General features: G+C 39.6%; 1 protein-coding gene across 2 annotated transcripts in view; it reads left to right on the forward strand.

The window, feature by feature from the left end:
- Positions 1-16646, forward strand: part of LOC122790018 (liver-expressed antimicrobial peptide 2-like) — a 157404-nt gene extending 140758 nt beyond the window's left edge. For both annotated transcript variants that reach the window (XM_044057554.1, XM_044057555.1), the window contains exon 3: positions 15874-16646. In XM_044057554.1, coding sequence (XP_043913489.1) covers positions 15874-15913 — 40 coding nt within the window. In that variant the 3' untranslated portion in view covers positions 15914-16646. The remainder of the gene's footprint in view (positions 1-15873) is intronic.
- Positions 16647-17157: the final 511 nt, after the last annotated feature.

Raw genomic sequence — 17157 nt, forward strand, 5'->3', positions numbered from 1 at the left:
TGAAGAGGCACAACAGCATGCCAGTGTAAAAGGAGATGTGCAATCATCAAAATTCAGATCTTTATTACCTCAGAGAAAAGGAAGCTAAAGCCCAGATACAGTTAGTTATGTGGTAATAAAAAAGGGAAATATAGTGATGTGGGCATCCTACCTTAGCAGTTACATTATGAGAGGAATCAAAACACACGGCCCTATAAAGGAAACACAAGAAAAGGGGGAAGGAAGGAAGAAGATTGTTAGTACTCTAACAGAGATCTGTTCGATCATTTACTATTATGAGTTTTATGGTAAGTTCACTTACACTACTGTATTATGTTCACTATTAGATCACTGTTGCAGCAGCCTAAGTTATATGGGACAGTTACTAAAGCTTAGATAGGAAGGAAGATAGTTAGTACTGTAACAGCGATCTGTTCGATCATTTACTATTATGAGTGTTATGGTAAGTTCACTTACACTACTGTACTATGTTCACTATTAGATCACTGTTGCAGCAGCCTAAGTTATATGGGACAGTTACTAAAGCTTAGATAGGAAGGAAGATTGTTAGTACTGTAACAGAGATCTGTTCGATCATTTACTATTATGAGTGTTATGGTAAGTTCACTTAAACTACTGTACTATGTTCACTATTAGATCACTGTTGCAGCAGCCTAAGTTATATGGGACAGTTAGTAAAGCTTAGATAGGAAGGAAGATTGTTAGTACTGTAACAGAGATCTGTTTGATCATTTACTATTATGAGTGTTATGGTAAGTTCAGTTACACTACTGTATTATGTTTACTATTAGATCACTGTTGCAGCAGCCTAAGTTATATGGGACAGTTACTAAAACTTAGATAGGAAGGAAGATTGTTAGTACTGTAACAGAGATCTGTTTGATCATTTACTATTATGAGTGTTATGGTAAGTTCACTTACACTACTGTACTATGTTCACTATTAGATCACTGTTGCAGCAGCCTAAGTTATATGGGACAGTTACTAAAGCTTAGATAGGAAGGAAGATTGTTAGTACTGTAACAGAGATCTGTTCGATCATTTACTATTATGAGTGTTATGGTAAGTTCACTTACACTACTGTACTATGTTCACTATTAGATCACTGTTGCAGCAGCCTAAGTTATATGTGATAGTTACTAAAACTTAGATAGGAAGGAAGATTGTTAGTACTGTAACAGAGATCTGTTCGATCATTTACTATTATGAGTGCTATGGTAAGTTCACTTACACTACTGTATTATGTTCACTATTAGATCACTGTTGCAGCAGCCTAAGTTATATGGGACAGTTACTAAAGCTTAGATAGGAAGGAAGATAGTTAGTACTGTAACAGAGATCTGTTCGATCATTTACTATTATGAGTGTTATGGTAAGTTCACTTACACTACTGTACTATGTTCACTATTAGATCACTGTTGCAGCAGCCTAAGTTATATGGGACAGTTACTAAAGCTTAGATAGGAAGGAAGATTGTTAGTACTGTAACAGAGAGCTGTTCGATCATTTACTATTATGAGTGTTATGGTAAGTTCACTTACACTACTGTATTATGTTCACTATTAGATCACTGTTGCAGCAGCCTAAGTTATATGGGACAGTTACTAAAACTTAGATAGGAAGGAAGATTGTTAGTACTGTAACAGAGATCTGTTTGATCATTTACTATTATGAGTGTTATGGTAAGTTCACTTACACTACTGTACTATGTTCACTATTAGATCACTGTTGCAGCAGCCTAAGTTATATGGGGCAGTTAGTAAAGCTTAGATAGGAAGGTAGATTGTTAGTACTGTAACAGAGATCTGTTTGATCATTTACTATTATGAGTGTTATGGTAAGTTCAGTTACACTACTGTATTATGTTCACTATTAGATCACTGTTGCAGCAGCCTAAGTTATATGGGGCAGTTACTAAAGCTTAGATAGGAAGGAAGATTGTTAGTACTGTAACAGAGATCTGTTCGATCATTTACTATTATGAGTGTTATGGTAAGTTCACTTACACTACTGTACTATGTTCATTATTAGATCACTGTTGCAGCAGCCTAAGTTATATGGGACAGTTACTAAAACTTAGATAGGAAGGAAGATTGTTAGTACTGTAACAGAGATCTGTTTGATCATTTACTATTATGAGTGTTATGGTAAGTTCACTTACACTACTGTACTATGTTCACTATTAGATCACTGTTGCAGCAGCCTAAGTTATATGGGACAGTTACTAAAGCTTAGATAGGAAGGAAGATTGTTAGTACTGTAACAGAGATCTGTTCGATCATTTACTATTATGAGTGTTATGGTAAGTTCACTTACACTACTGTACTATGTTCACTATTAGATCACTGTTGCAACAGCCTAAGTTATATGGGACAGTTACTAAAACTTAGATAGCAGGGGAGGAGGAAAAAGGGTCAGAGCCACTGAGCCCCTGAAGAATAGTCCTACTAAAGCCTGTTCTTCACTCAGAGAAGAGGTCATTTTTATAATGTTTAGTGAAGATGTGTACACGTGACTCAGTTGCCACCTAAAGAGGCCACCCATTTCTAAAAAGCTCTAAAGGTAGTCAAAGTTGTGGCAGAGTGATTTTTTGACCTTGAAAGAAAAGGTCTTTCCATGGTGAAAATAATAAAACTGGATTGCATGGGATAATCATATGGAAACATAGTCTGTTTTGACACTGACTGACCCTTTTTTTACCATCCTAGGAAATGAAAAGTTGATGGGAAGTTCTAAAGTCTTTTGTCCTGTCAATATAGTATCTGAGAGGTCACTGGGTATCCAGAGTATGTAGGATTCTCCCTCTCTTCCTTATTTTTTGGTTCAAGAAAGTGTCAAGTAGAGTTAAAGCAGAGGTATCAGGATGAATTTCTTCAAGTAGAATTATTTGTAAACCAAAGGGTAAAAGGTCACACAGGCAAACCATTTAGTCAAAAGTGCAAGCAAGACCAAGCCAAGCCAGAATCATTACTGTGTAATGCCTTAAACCTCATGTAGTGGAGGCCCATGGGATATATGCAAATTATTCCTTAAGGACATAATAGTATTTCACATGGCTTCTGAATGCCCATGACTTTTTACTTTTTGGATAGGCATATATATAAAAATATAAGTGTGTTCTCTGAAATTATTTTAGATATCACATTAGATAAAGTAGCATAGCTGCGCTTTGTTTGTTAGGCTGCAATGTGAACAAGGGTATTGTCAGACATTTCACAGACTTATAGGTACTTTCTAGGCTGTTGAGCCATGAGGTTCTTCAGAAGCCTAGTTATTCGTCATAAGAAGTTTTTTTACCCATTGTATTTTAGGTACAGATTACCTAAAGCCAAGCAGTTATTTGCATGAAATCGTTTGGTAAATGAGTTGGAAGAGGAGTAGTTTTCCCAGCTAATGGAGGGGTAGTTAAAGTCTCCCAGTATAAGGGTTATTTTTAAATTTGGCATCATATTTACCTTGGAGGGGGACAGATCCATCTATGCAGTTATTTACACAAACACAGAATTTGGTGTTAAAACATTCTGCGTATGCACAGTGGTTATCGGCTTTGAAGGAGATGCTGAATTTAGCTAGGTCATCACTCACTCCGTTTTAGTAATTAGCATTAACATAATCTGTGTATACTGAGTTATTAGAGAATTCTTCCAGCTCCATCCTTTTGGTGAATGTGACTGATTTATGATCCAATTTGACTAGGAGGAAGTTACAACTGGTAGTGAACTTTGCTGTCTCATATTGGCAAGTACAAAATTGAAGATTTTGCCACCTCAGGTCGGGGTACAAGCTAACTGGTCCAGCAAGTTTGTATTTATGAAGTCCCAAAAACTCTGGGCATATACATTAAAGGATGTATACATTTCTCAGTTGATAGAGGGGTAGTTGAAGTCCCACTGGAGAATACTGTTTGGCTGAACACATACTAGTCAGGTAGGAAGTATGGGCCAAGAGGCACGTAGAAGAGGTCCTATAGTTAGCTATGATGTGAGTAAAAGTTTTGTTAATGGTTAGTTGGCCATGAAGGAGTTATAGGTCCTGTCTAATGAGTCTGATGTTGAAATTTTATTTTGCAAGTATAGAGACACTTTTACCTTTAGTGTTTTCATCAATTGAGATGGGCCTGAATGTGTGTTAGGCATTGGAATCCTGCACTGATGGACTGCTCTCACTGGTCTTAAATGAAGTCTCCATGATGATGCATATATCAGTGTTTACCAGGGTAAGGAATGCTTGTAGGGACTGGACTTCTTTGTTTAGGATCCTAGCACTGAGCAGCAGTAGCTTTATGTTATCTGGATTTTGTTTTGTTATGTTGGAAACTTTAGGTAACTGGCACTGCCTAAAAAAGGCACTATGGGGGTGGACCAGGATTTAGCCAATATAAGAAAACCTTGAGGAGACAGGTGCAGGTCATAGCTGGCAAAACAGTTAGGACTGTCTACCATCTCCTCCCAGTCTGATGTGTATCATATCCCCTTTGAATAACAACAGAAACTAAGCCAATTTATGAAGTCTTTCATCTTTTGCTTGAAGTGTGGCATGATTCTTGGTGATGACAGAATGCTGCTCAAGGTTACGTTCATACCTGCCTCAGGCACATATTCTGAGAACTCCATCATGCCTCTCTTCATATAATACAGAGAAGTACATCTCAAGTCATTTACTCCCACATGCATTATGACTGTCTTATGTGTACTTGTGGTGCAAGGACTTGACTGCATGCATGATGTTGCAAATTCTGGCATCTGTTAAGCAACTGATTGTGACCCTCTCCTTGCACACCCTGGGGAGTGGTGTTTCAGTGTGTCTTACCTATAACTACGATATTGGATTGTGTGGCCATTTGCATTATGGGTTTCTGACTTGAGACAATGTGTCTCTTGGATGTATATTTCATTGCAGGAGCTATCTTTGCTTTGTGCTTATGAAGTTGCTGAGGGTACTTGTTTCTTAGATTACATATGTAAGGCCTTTTTGGTTTAGATACACTTTTTTTAAGATCCTCAGCATATGTAGATTTATGTGTTTGGCCTGAGATGTGATGTTCATGACTACAAACATAGTCAGAAACATTATAGGGACAGGTGAATAGATCACTATTATTCTATGACCTTGCTTTATGACATGCTAAAGGAACAGAATATTATTAGGCATAAGGAAATTTACTGGACATGAGAATGTAAGGAGTAATTGACATCAGACAAGAAACCTTCCAGAATAATAGCTGTCATTTACAAAAAAAAAAAAAAACTAACACTCAGCTAGGTAGAGTAAATTGTAAATACAGAATATTCCAAAAGAGCCAGCTAAGCTGAGAAACTGCTTATATGGAACTTTGTATGTGTATTAAGGTAGCCATTAGTCTGCCATGTTCAGATTCACTTTTGTGATTCTGAAAATGCTGTCATACTGTAATGTGAATACAGTAAAACCTTTGCTACAGCATGACTTTTGTCTCCAAGGATTTTATTCATGCTGAACTACCTTCTGATTTTCAGAAGAAATACAGGGGGATGAAGAGATTGATTTAAGGTGAATTTTGGTACTATTTCTGGGATGAGGGAAAGGTTGATTCTTAAGGATACCCTATTCTTATAAATGAAAACAGAGATAATCCAGAGGCGTCGAGTGAAGTCTGTTATCCCACTTGTGAACCAGAGGATGACAGGACTAACAAGAAACAGAGTATAAAGGATTAGGCCAGATGAAATCACTTTAACTCGCTGATCTAAGAGACACACTCTCTCTCTCTCTCTCTCTGATACCCTCCCTGTGGGAGGAATAAAGACACCTGGTTGAAGTTTCCAGTAGTTCAGTTAAGTAGGTAGATGGGAGAGTGTTCTTGTTCTAATACATTACATTCAACAGGTCAGTTATTTAAAGGCAGTTACAGACAATGGTGGGAGAGTCCATGGGAACTGATTGGAGGAAAGTCTGGGAGATGGAAAAACTCAGAGCCAATCCCAGAGCATAGACGTTAGGCCCTTATTTGAATGTTCTTGAAAGACCCATAAGACTTTACCAGCTCAACACCCTGTGGAACCTCATTCTTAGTTAAAGGGTTTTATTTTTATTTTTAACTTCTAACAAACAAAACATTCTAATACTGCAGCAACTGGAAAGACCCCAAAAGTACCTCACCAAGAGGATCAAAGGGCTCAAACAGATGCCATATGCTGCCCGGTTAAAGAAACTCCAGCTCTAATCAGTGGCATACCGCCTGCTCAGAGGCGATCTGTGCCTGACGTATAAAGCCATGTCCAACCCAGAATTAATGGACATGCTGCACCTCAGAAAATCCAAATCCCATCGAGCTACGCTCGAGACTTGAACCTCAGCACTGAAATAAATAGGACATGCTGGAGGGACAGATTCATAACCCAGAGGCTCCCTTCACTCTGGAATAAAATCCCAGTCCAGGTTAGGCAGAGTCCCACATTGACTCTCTTCAAGAGGAATCTTGATGAGTGGATGGGAGATCGTAGGTTTACCCCGGCTATCACTTCTGTGTCACTGTTAGACAGAGGCACAGTATACTAACCTTAAAAACCGCATAGCAAAATTAATTTAAAATGGGTGGCGAAAGCCAAACACACTCTGGCTAGGCTTATAAATGCCCTAGGGCAGATAGCCTAGTATGAACCTATGAACCTATGAACCTATGAATACACTATGTGCTACAACTATAGAACTATATCTTTTGCCTGAGCTATATCAGGTCCATCTAACAGAGTGGTTTAGACTTTTTAACTGAAAATGCCTGCTTTTATGAGCTATCACCAGACTTTATTAGTCTGTTTTGTAACACATGTAAAATGAGAGGTTGTGTCTGCATCAGTGGGGCTCATATTCCTTGGAGCCAGTATGAAAGCTTTATTACAAAACATTTTCCAGCCTATCACATGCAATATGAGAGGCTTTTCCCACTTGTACGGGGTCATTATCTCCTGACATGCAATATTAAAAGCTAATATTTCCTTGTATAGCAAAAAAGTTTACAGTGCCTGCTTATAAGAGGCTCACTCATAGGTTCATAGGTTCATACTAGGCTATCTGCCCTGGGGCAATTATAAGCCTAGCCCGATGCTGTATGGCTTACGCCACCCCTTGATTTGAGTATAGTGTGCCCTTTTTAAGGTTTAGTTTACTGTGCCTCTGTCTAATAGTGACACGGGAGTAATCCCTGGGACAAACCTACGATCCCCCATCCACTTATCGAGATTCTTCTTGAAGAGATTCAGTGAGGTGCTCTGCCTCACATGAACTGGAATTCTATTCCAGAGCGAAGGGAGCCTCTGGGTTATGAACCTGTCCCTCCAGCAAGTTCTATTTATTTCTGTGCTGAGGTTCAAGTCCCTCGAGCGTGTGGCTCTAAGGGATTTAGATTTACTGAGGTGGAGCATGTCCATTAATTCTGGATTTGACATAGCTTTGTATGTCAGGCATAGATCGCCTCGAAGTAGGCGGTGTGCAACTGAGTAGAGCTGGAGTTTTTTTAACCGAGCAGCATATGGCATCTGTTTGAGACCCTTGATCCTCTTGGTGAGATACTTTTGGGGTCTTTCTAATTGCTGCAGGTGTCGGGTAAGGTACATCCCAAAAGGGGCATTGTATTCTATGATGGGCCTGATAAGGGATGAATAAAGGGGCATGATTACCTCTCTTGATCTAGATGTGAAACCCTTTGTGATGAGGTGGGCTATGTAGAAGGTCTTTCTAACCACTTTGGCAATGTGGTTTTCAAAGGAGAGATTGCTATCAACTTGGGTCCCCAGGTCCCTAATAACTTTCTCTGTACTTAATGGGTTTCCGCCTATGTGGTAATTTGTGGGCACATTGTTTTTGCCAAAAGGTATGACTATACATTTTTTGGCATTTAACTTTAAACCATGGTGCTGGCACCAGTTATCTGTCTCTGTGAGATCTTTTTGAAGGATGTTTGTGTCAGCTGGAGAGTTGATTATGGCGCCCAGTTTGCAGTCGTCTGCGAACTTGGTGAGCCATAGTCCTCCCACATTTGCCTGTATCTCGGAAAAGTATATACCGAACAAGAGTGGTCCCAGGACAGAACCCTGTGGGATGCCACTTGTGACCGGTTTCGAGTCTGACATGGTTCCAGCAACTCTCACTCTGTGGGTTCTGTCTTTGAGCCAGTTTGCGACCCATCTTGTGACATAGGGGTTTATATTTAAGCTGGATAGCTTATCTATGATGCCCGAGTGGGGTATTGTGTCAAATGCCTTTGCAAGGTCCAGATAGGCTGTGTGGACTACCTTCCCTTCATCTATGGCTTTGGTGACTGTTTCAAAGAAGTCAACCAGGTTCAAAAGGCAGGATCTGCCCTTGACAAAGCCGAACTGGGTAGGATCTAGTGTCTGTAGGTCCCCAATGTCTTTGTTTATGAGCTCCATGATGATCCTCTCCATAGCCTTGCAGACTAAGCTAGTCAGGCTTATGGGGCGATAGTTTCCAAGGTCCGTAGAGGCTCCACCTTTGTGGAGTGGGACCACTGTTGCTGTATGCCATTCTGTGGGCACATATCCTGTAGTGAGGCTGAGATTGTATAGTTGTTTTATTTGAGGGATTAGTTCCTCTTGTAGTTCATGTAGGACGCAACCTGGGACACCATCTGGTCCCATAGAAGCAGTGTTTTTTGCTTTGGAGAGGGCAGCCTTCACCTGAGCATCTGAGATGTTTGGGAGGCAGCCCTCTGCCGGGATAGATACTTGCTGTTTTGTGGGGGGGGGGGTGGAGAAGTTTGCACTGAACCTGTCTGCCAGGATATTGGTGATGTCTGTGGGTTCAGTGTATTTTTTGTCATTTAGAATCAACTCAGAACAAGTCTGGGAGTTGCATCCCAGGTTTCTAACATAACTGAAAAAAGCCTTATGATTGTCTTTGGTGTCCTGTGCAATTTTTCTCTCGAAGCTGGCCTTGGAGGATTTTATGAGGGATCGTAATTTTTTGCTAGTACTGATCAGAGATGCCTTCCCTATTAGGGATTTTGCTCTATCATGTAGTAGCTTCCTCCTTCTGTTGTACAGTTTATTTATGGCAGGGGTCCACCATGATTGGGTCTTGGTTTTGTTTGGGATAGCATGATCCATGCATTCCTGGAGATGTCCATAGAATGCATTTATATAGGATTCTGCAGTTTGGGCTGTAATTTCCACTGGCCCTGGGGTCTTGAAGGATTCCACTTCGGTTTTGAGAAGTGAAAAGTTCGCTTTTGAGAAGTTTTTCACTGTGGTTTTCTGGGTTGGGGGTGGGGTCGGGATGTGGACATCCAGTGAAATTAATTTATGGTCTGATCTTACCAATGAGGGATATACTTCTGGTGTGGAGCATAGAGTCCCCATGTTGGTAATGATCAGGTCTAGTATGTTGTCCCCTCTTGTGGGAGTGGTGACTAGTTGTTCCATAGCATTTGAGTTTATAATTTCCAGGAATCTTTGGGCTAAGGTGCTGGGGCTTGAGTAGTGCTCCCAGTCAATGTTTGGGTAGTTGAAGTCGCCCAATATAATGGTGTTCGGAGAGATCTTCATGTTCTTCAATGTTTTCAGGAAGGCTGAATAGGATTCCTGACTTTGAGAGGGTGGTCTGTAGGATGCTATAAACTGAAAAGCAGTCTTGCCCACTGTTAGTTCACATGGATGGTCTCCGATACTTCGTGCAATGCCACTAACCTGGAGGTGTGGATATCCTTGATAAATATGGAAACTCACTCTCCTTTTGTGGTTCGGTCTGGGTTTTGGGGCCGAAAAGCATGATACGAGGTATAGCCTGGTAGTGCTGGGGTGCTATCTGGAGCCTTGAACCAGGTTTCTGTCACTGCACAGATATCGATGTTCTCCATACTGAGGAGAGCTTCGAGTGCGTGCATCTTGAGGTTAAGACTTCTGGCATTTAGCAGCATTACCCTTAGTTTCTTGTTCCTTGTGCTGTCTATGGGGGTGGGTTTGACTTTTGAGCCTTGCCTAAAAAAGGCACTATGGGGGTGGCAAGAGCCTTTGCCAATATCCGAAAGCCCAGTGGTGACAGGTGCAAGCCATCCCTAGTGAAGCAACGTGGCTTGTTGAGCATGTCATCCCAGGCTGACAGACACTGGATCCCCTTTGAATGAGACCAAAATTTTAGCCAATTGTTAAAATCGATCATTTTGTCTTTGTACTGTGGCATCATTCTAAGTGAGGGTAAGATGCTGCTCAAGGTCAGGGTCATACCAGCCTGGGCTACATGATCAGAGAGCTCCTCTATGTCTCTTTTCATGTAGTCCTGGGAGGTACGTCTCAGGTCATTCACACCATCATGTACAATGACTGAGTCATATTAGTATTTGCTTTGGAGTGACCTGAGTGCTTCCGTTATGTGTCGGATCCTAGCACCTGACAGGCAGCTCACCGGGACCTTCTCTTTATTCAGCCTAGTGAGCGGGATGTCAGTGTGTCTGACAATAGAGTCACCTATAACAAGAGTATCAGGTGTGTTATTCAGCCTTAAGGGCTGTGGCTGCTTGGCACACTGACTTTGTGGGTTATGTGTTGTGTGTGTTTTGTTTTGAGGTAGCATTTGCTTGGATGCCTGCTTTGGAGGTCTCTGTTGCTTAGGTAGATTTTTATTTAGAGCCTCCGAGTATGTTTTTGTGTATTTATGTGTTTGGTTCGCTGATGTGGTGGGACTATGTGATACTGGAATTGTGTTGTGTGAGGTTACTTTCCCCATTTATCATCATCTTGATGAAGACAGACCTTTTTATATGCAGGGGAGGCAGTCTCATAAAGCTACACTAGGTGATTCCCATTTTTGACCAATACATGCATCCAGAGAAATAGCATACAGTGGAAAACAAGTCAAAGTGCTCATTTTTACAGAGGTCATGAATGTGCCTAAGAGGAAAAGGAAGTAAAGTTGGAGACCTCAGACCCTTTTGTGTAAGAATGTCAAAAGTAATGCAAAAACTGATAGATATGGACCAATGCGGTTTTGTAGGGAAGTCAAACATCTGACAATGTTAAAAAACAGTGATGATCCAGAGGGAAGCAGAATGTAAGAAAATACCATTGTTTTTGGTGGGTCTTGATGCAGAGAAAGCATTTGACAGAGTAAGCTGGGACTTGCATTTCCTGAAAAAAATTATAAGGTTGATTAGGAGGATATATGAGGCACTGGAGGTGAAAATTAAAGTGGTTGGGGTCCTCTCTGATAATTTCTGCTTGAGCAGAGGAACCAGGCAGGGGTGTCCTCTTTCCCCTTTGTTAGTTGCATTCTATGTAGAACCATTGGCAAAGAACATAAGGGACTCCGAAATTCAAGGATATAATTGGAATAGTGGTCAAGAAAAGCTGGCTGTATTTGCAGATGATATTATTTTATACCTGACAAAACCAGAAAGAGACATTACAGTGTTGTGGAACATTCTGAGACAGTTTCAAATCTATTTGGGATGCAAAATTAATAAATCAAAAAAATAGGCAATAGTGGTAAATTATGTACCCACTTATGACTTGGTTTGGCGATATCCATATTTATGGGGACATTATAAAATGAAATATTTAAGAGTATGGATTAAAAATTACTCTGGTATAGCAACTAAGGATATGTGGGAAGAGACTAAACAAAAGATAATACAAAAACTGAGAAAATGGAAGCTCTGTTATATGGATATGGATATGGATAGTAAGATACAAGTGGTCAAAATGTTTTTAGTCCCTTTAGTCTTATACACGTCAGGCATATTTTTATCAACTAGAGGAAAAGTTGTGGATAGCAATTAATAAAGAGCTGAAGGACTTTATCTTGGAAGGGAAGACAGCAAGAGTCAAGTGGGATAAACTGATTCTTCCAGTAGAACAGGGTGGATTGGGATTACCCAATCTGAAGGGGTATTTTAGAGCTACACAGTTAAGGCTCCTATACATAGCAGAAACAGAAAACTATAATTCAAAGTGGAAAGGGATGATGATGAAACTGGGAGAAGCTCAAGAAACAAGGAGAAACTTGGATTTTGGATGCAGGCCTTTAAGAAGAATACCAATAACCATAAAGAATATTATACAGTATCTATAAAGTAGCAGAAAGTATCCTAAGAACTAAGCCAACACAGAAATGGAGAAAGGAGATTCTGCCAATAGGGATGACTATAATTAGGGATGTAGACAATAGGCAAGAGGGGGCTGGAATTTATTGGAGAAAACTGGCAAAGGAACCAAGGTATTGGGAGCAAATAACTAGAAATGGAAAAATGACAGAATGGAAAGACTCTATAAGAATTTATTTAGACTGCATTTTTGAGATTGTCTTTCCTATCAAGGATAGAGCATATAAAGTATTGCAAGATAACTATTAGAAGAATCAATCAGAGGAGGTTAGAAAGGATTGGGAAGAGAGATTAGATAAGCAATTCACAAAGAAACAATGGAAATCTATCTGTATGTCTCCCAAATATGCAACAAAATCTAGAAGATTTATGATTTTTGCTTGGAAATGTTTACACAGATATTTTTATACCCCAAGTAAACTCCAGAACATTTTTTCTCAGGTAGACAGCAAATGTTGGAGGTGTGACGGGGAAATAGGTAATTGAGAATATATTTTCTGGGAGTGAGGTGAGTTGGTGGAGTTTAAGGATTCCTGCAGGATGCACTGTTGGAGAAGCTGGGTGGGCAGATTGGTGTGATGAGGGAAATGATTTTTCTGAGCTATGATACAGAATCAGAATTACCTAGACATGATAAGGCCTTGCTGTGTCGAATTTTGTTGGCTACCAAAAAAGCAATTACTAGAAAACGGAAATCAAAATCTAAACCAACTATACTACAAGTAGTGAATATAGTAACAGAGATAAAACAACTGGAATTGAAATCTTTAGAAAAGGATAGGAGCAAACTACATAGGAAAAATGGGAATTGTGGGAACAATACATACAGGGGAAGAATGAGGTTTAAAAGAAGGCAGGACTTAAATGAGCTATGTAATCTTTGACGGAAAATGATTGGGTAGATTATAATTGATGTATAATGCTTGCAGCTGGGAGTGTGTCACTATAGTTTGTGATGTAATGTATTTGCAACTAGAATTGTGTCGGTGTAGTTTGTTTTCATTTATATGAACGTATGACTGTCTATGTCGTAAACGATGGTTTAATAAAGATGTTTCATTTTTAAAAAAGGGAGCAGGAATTGAATAATTTATGAAATGTTACTTAGGTTATATGATATATATAGCAATATATGTGAAGTATAATGTTTGTAAAGGTAAACTTGTTAATACAGTTTGATTACTTTTCTATAAATGTAAATTTACATGTGTCACAAGAGATAATTCAATAAAGGTTTAAAAAAAAACAAAGAAATGCTTTATAGTGATCTTTTTGAAATTGTCCACCCAAGCTAATTATTCCATTGATAAATCACCCTTAACAGTTGGCTCCGATAGCTAAGGATGAAGGAACATATGTAGACAGTAATTAGGCCTTTGACAAACACTTAGCCAAGATAGTAAGAAAATCATTTTGTGTTGCCCAACTCTTTGTCAAGGGTGTGGCACCCAGATTCAAGGAAGCTGTAGTGCTACTCTACTTACTGTGCCCCTTTTGGCATGTACCTAGCTTGACACGTACAGCAATTGGATGCCCTCAAAGGTTCCACATCAAGAAAATTCCGGGAATAAATGTCTTATCCTTCAAAGGTCAACATAAGGACCTATATCTGTACTCAGTCTCCTACAAGTTACTGAGAGACAAGCTATGCCTGGCATATAAGGCATCCTCAGATCCAGCTCTGATGGATCTCTTGCGCAAAACTAACAGCACCAGAAACACTAGATCCAAGGACCTGAACTGTGCCTGTAAAACAAATAAAACATGTTGAAGAGACTAAAATGTGCTTCAGAGATCCCCTCCAATATGGTTCATAGGTAGGTACTAGGCTATCAGACCAAGGGCCTATGTAAGCCTAGCCAACAAGGTTCCATGGCTTATGCCACCCAAGAAAGTTATTTTCCTGTGCCACTGTCCAGACACAGAAGTGATCCCCGGGGTGTATTTCCTATTTCCCATCCACTCATCAAGATTTTTCTTGAAGATTGCTAATGAAGAACGTTGCTTGACATAGATGGGTAGCTTGTTCCAGAGTATAGGAAGTCTCTGGGACAAGAATCTATCCCTCCAGCATGTCCTGTTTATTGTGGTGACAAGGTTTAGGTCCCTAGAGCATGTAGCTTGGGGGGATTGGGATTTCTTTAGGTGTAGCATGTCAAACAGCTCTGGGTTTGACATAGCTTTATATGTTAGGCAGAGATCACCTCTGAGTAGGCAATATGCTACGGAGTAAAGCTGGAGTTTTTTGAGGCGGTCAGTGTAGGGCATTTGTTTGAGGCCAGTAATCCTCTTTTTGAGGTACGTCTGTGGCCTCTCCACTGCTGCAGATGTCTTGTCAGGTACATTCCAAAAGGGGTGTTGTACTCCATAATGGGTCTAAAGAGTGTTGAGTAGAGGGGAACAATGACCTCTTTTTTCCTGGATGAGAACCCTTTTATGATGAGGTGTGCCATGTAGAAGGACTTCCTGACTACTGTGGCAATGTGACTATCAAAGGAGAGACTACTGTCCACCTGGGTCCCAAGGTCTCTTATCACGCATTCGGTGTTAACTAGATTGCTGCCTATGTGGTAGTTCATGGGTACGGAGTTTTTACCAAGGGGGATGACATTGCACTTTTTGGCATTGAGCTTGAGGCCATGGCTCTGACACCAGGCATCTGTCTAGTGAGGATCTTCTGTAGGATGTCCACATCATTTGGGGACTTGACTATGGCTCCTAGTTGGCAGTCATCTGCGAATAAGCTTCCCATTCATGTGAAGCAGAGCTCATGCAATACCTTAATCAGACAAAACCTTGGGAAATCAGAAATTCACCCTTGGTCTGGTCCCTATGTCTCTGATGGACAAAGGTTGACCATAAGTAAATGAATCCCCAAATAACTTACCCTCCCCCACATCACCTTTATGACCTTACTAATATAGGTGTCCAAGGTATTCAAGGACAAAACTGTAATGGGTTGCATGGCTAGGCTTATAAAGACCCTGGTGGTTGTTTACCTAGTATAAACCTATGGCCCTATAAATACTGGCTGGACATGAGATCTTTAGAAGGTTAAGACCCATGCAGCTAAGATTACTGCAACAGTGACGAGTGCTGAACATCCATTAGATACTGGCTGACATATGACCCAAATGTTGTGGAACATGCAGTCAAAGCACCCCACATAAGCAGACTCAAAACAGTGATTGTGAATGTAGCAGGTAACTAAGGAATGAAGGTGAAGCCCATAGAGAACCATGCAAAACAGTATACAAAGCCCAGTTAATCTGTACTCCTCAATTATCTTTATATGAAGTAGAACATATTACTATAGTAAGTCATGAGAAGTTGAATGCTTTTATTCTTGAGTGTTGAATACACAGTATGCAATATAGTTCAGGCATTGTAGAAGGCTGCTCTCTTTTCTGGAGTTTGCAGTGTAATACTTATAGCTCCATGTGGAAACAGATTCATTTCTTCATGTCCCATACCTCTTACATATTCCATGATCTTACACAATGTATTTGAATTGGCCCCTTATTTTTGCCCTGTCCTGAGCAGAATTTTTGATTTTCTGGTAAATCAATGAGAATTACAGTCAATAATGTCAGAAATTAGAGTTTTCTACTTATTGTTCAGAAAATACATGCTGATATATTAGTTTTTAAGTGAATTAAAGTAATATTTAAAAATTGTCTTTGACTTTTGAATCTTTGCCCCCCCCCCCCCCCATTTTTTTGGCTTTGCAAAGAGCTTGTGAGCTGTGTCCCTAACAAGTAGATTTTTTTTTCTTACAGGCAAGGACACTGTGCATTCCAAAAGGGATACGAGTCTTGAAGGCGATGGATGAGGAAACAAAACAGTTTTGTTCAGGCATAGCGACAACATCATATGGCACCAACTGTCCACTGGGATATACCTTTAAGCACAGAGAAACTCTTATTATGCTTTATTTATAGAGCGGATGGTCAGTACGTGAAATGTACAGGATAACCTCTATGTATCTATTGCTCTAAAATGGGATTCTCTAATGGCAGAGTTGGGGTGCTTAAAATGTAATCTCTTTAAAAGGCATAACAGACAGCCAGTTCTAAGACAGACCACTATATATCTCATTCATAAAACACTGGTTTACTAGTCTAACTTTTAAATCTGCTGTTTATTTGAAGAGGTGGCTATTTACAAACCCCCTCTTCTAGCGTTGGTTTTGCACTAGACAATAATGAAATCATTGTGAAACTACTGTCCAAATGGTTTAGTATTTTACTGTGACAGTACAAAGTAGTCTTTGCATTAACAGAAGCAAAAAATACTTGACATCTTGTTAGCACTGTTTTATATTTTAATATTTTTTATTAAATTAAGTAGGCATTACGTTTAATGAAAAATTCCTTATTAAAATTTTTCACAGTAATGTAATATAAAAAATTAAAATATGGAACTACATTTGAAGGAGTCAAATGCATTTTGGAAGGTTAACTATAACAACTATTAGGCAAAAAGCTAATAATATCTAAACATGAATATGACAATCAGAGCAACTGTATGCAATAAATGTTTATTTCATGTATTGTATGTGTACACTGTTTACAACAAGAGGACACTGATACTAAAATGCATCCTCAGTTATACCAGTTTCAAACATCAAATGACAAGATGGTCATGAGGAAAGTCATGCCATATAAGACCATAACAATCGCGCATGGATATTACAGTAGCTGTAAAATGAAGGAATCAGCCAAAAGGGGATTAACAGTAGAAAGACTAGTGCAAGGCAGCTAGTGTGATGTTAACAGGATGGGAAGGAAGTTTTCATTTAATATTTTCTTACATCTTTCTAGTACATCTCTTTATTAATTCTTCTATAATATATATATAGCTTGTAAAAAGAATTAGAACACTTACTTTATGTTACACAAGAGACGGGGCAGTGTGCATATTCTAGTGTTTTAGTAAGGTTAGTTACGGTAGCTACTGAAAAATAAACAAAGAACTTGGGTTTCCATGAAGGACGTTAAGTATATTGGTTGGACAAAATGCTAATAAAGACACACTGCAGCCCATGAAGCAGATCAATGGAA

This window comes from Protopterus annectens, chromosome 15.part0, assembly GCF_019279795.1.
Source record: "Protopterus annectens isolate FY-2018-M chromosome 15.part0, PAN1.0, whole genome shotgun sequence".
NCBI lineage: Eukaryota > Metazoa > Chordata > Ceratodontiformes > Protopteridae > Protopterus > Protopterus annectens.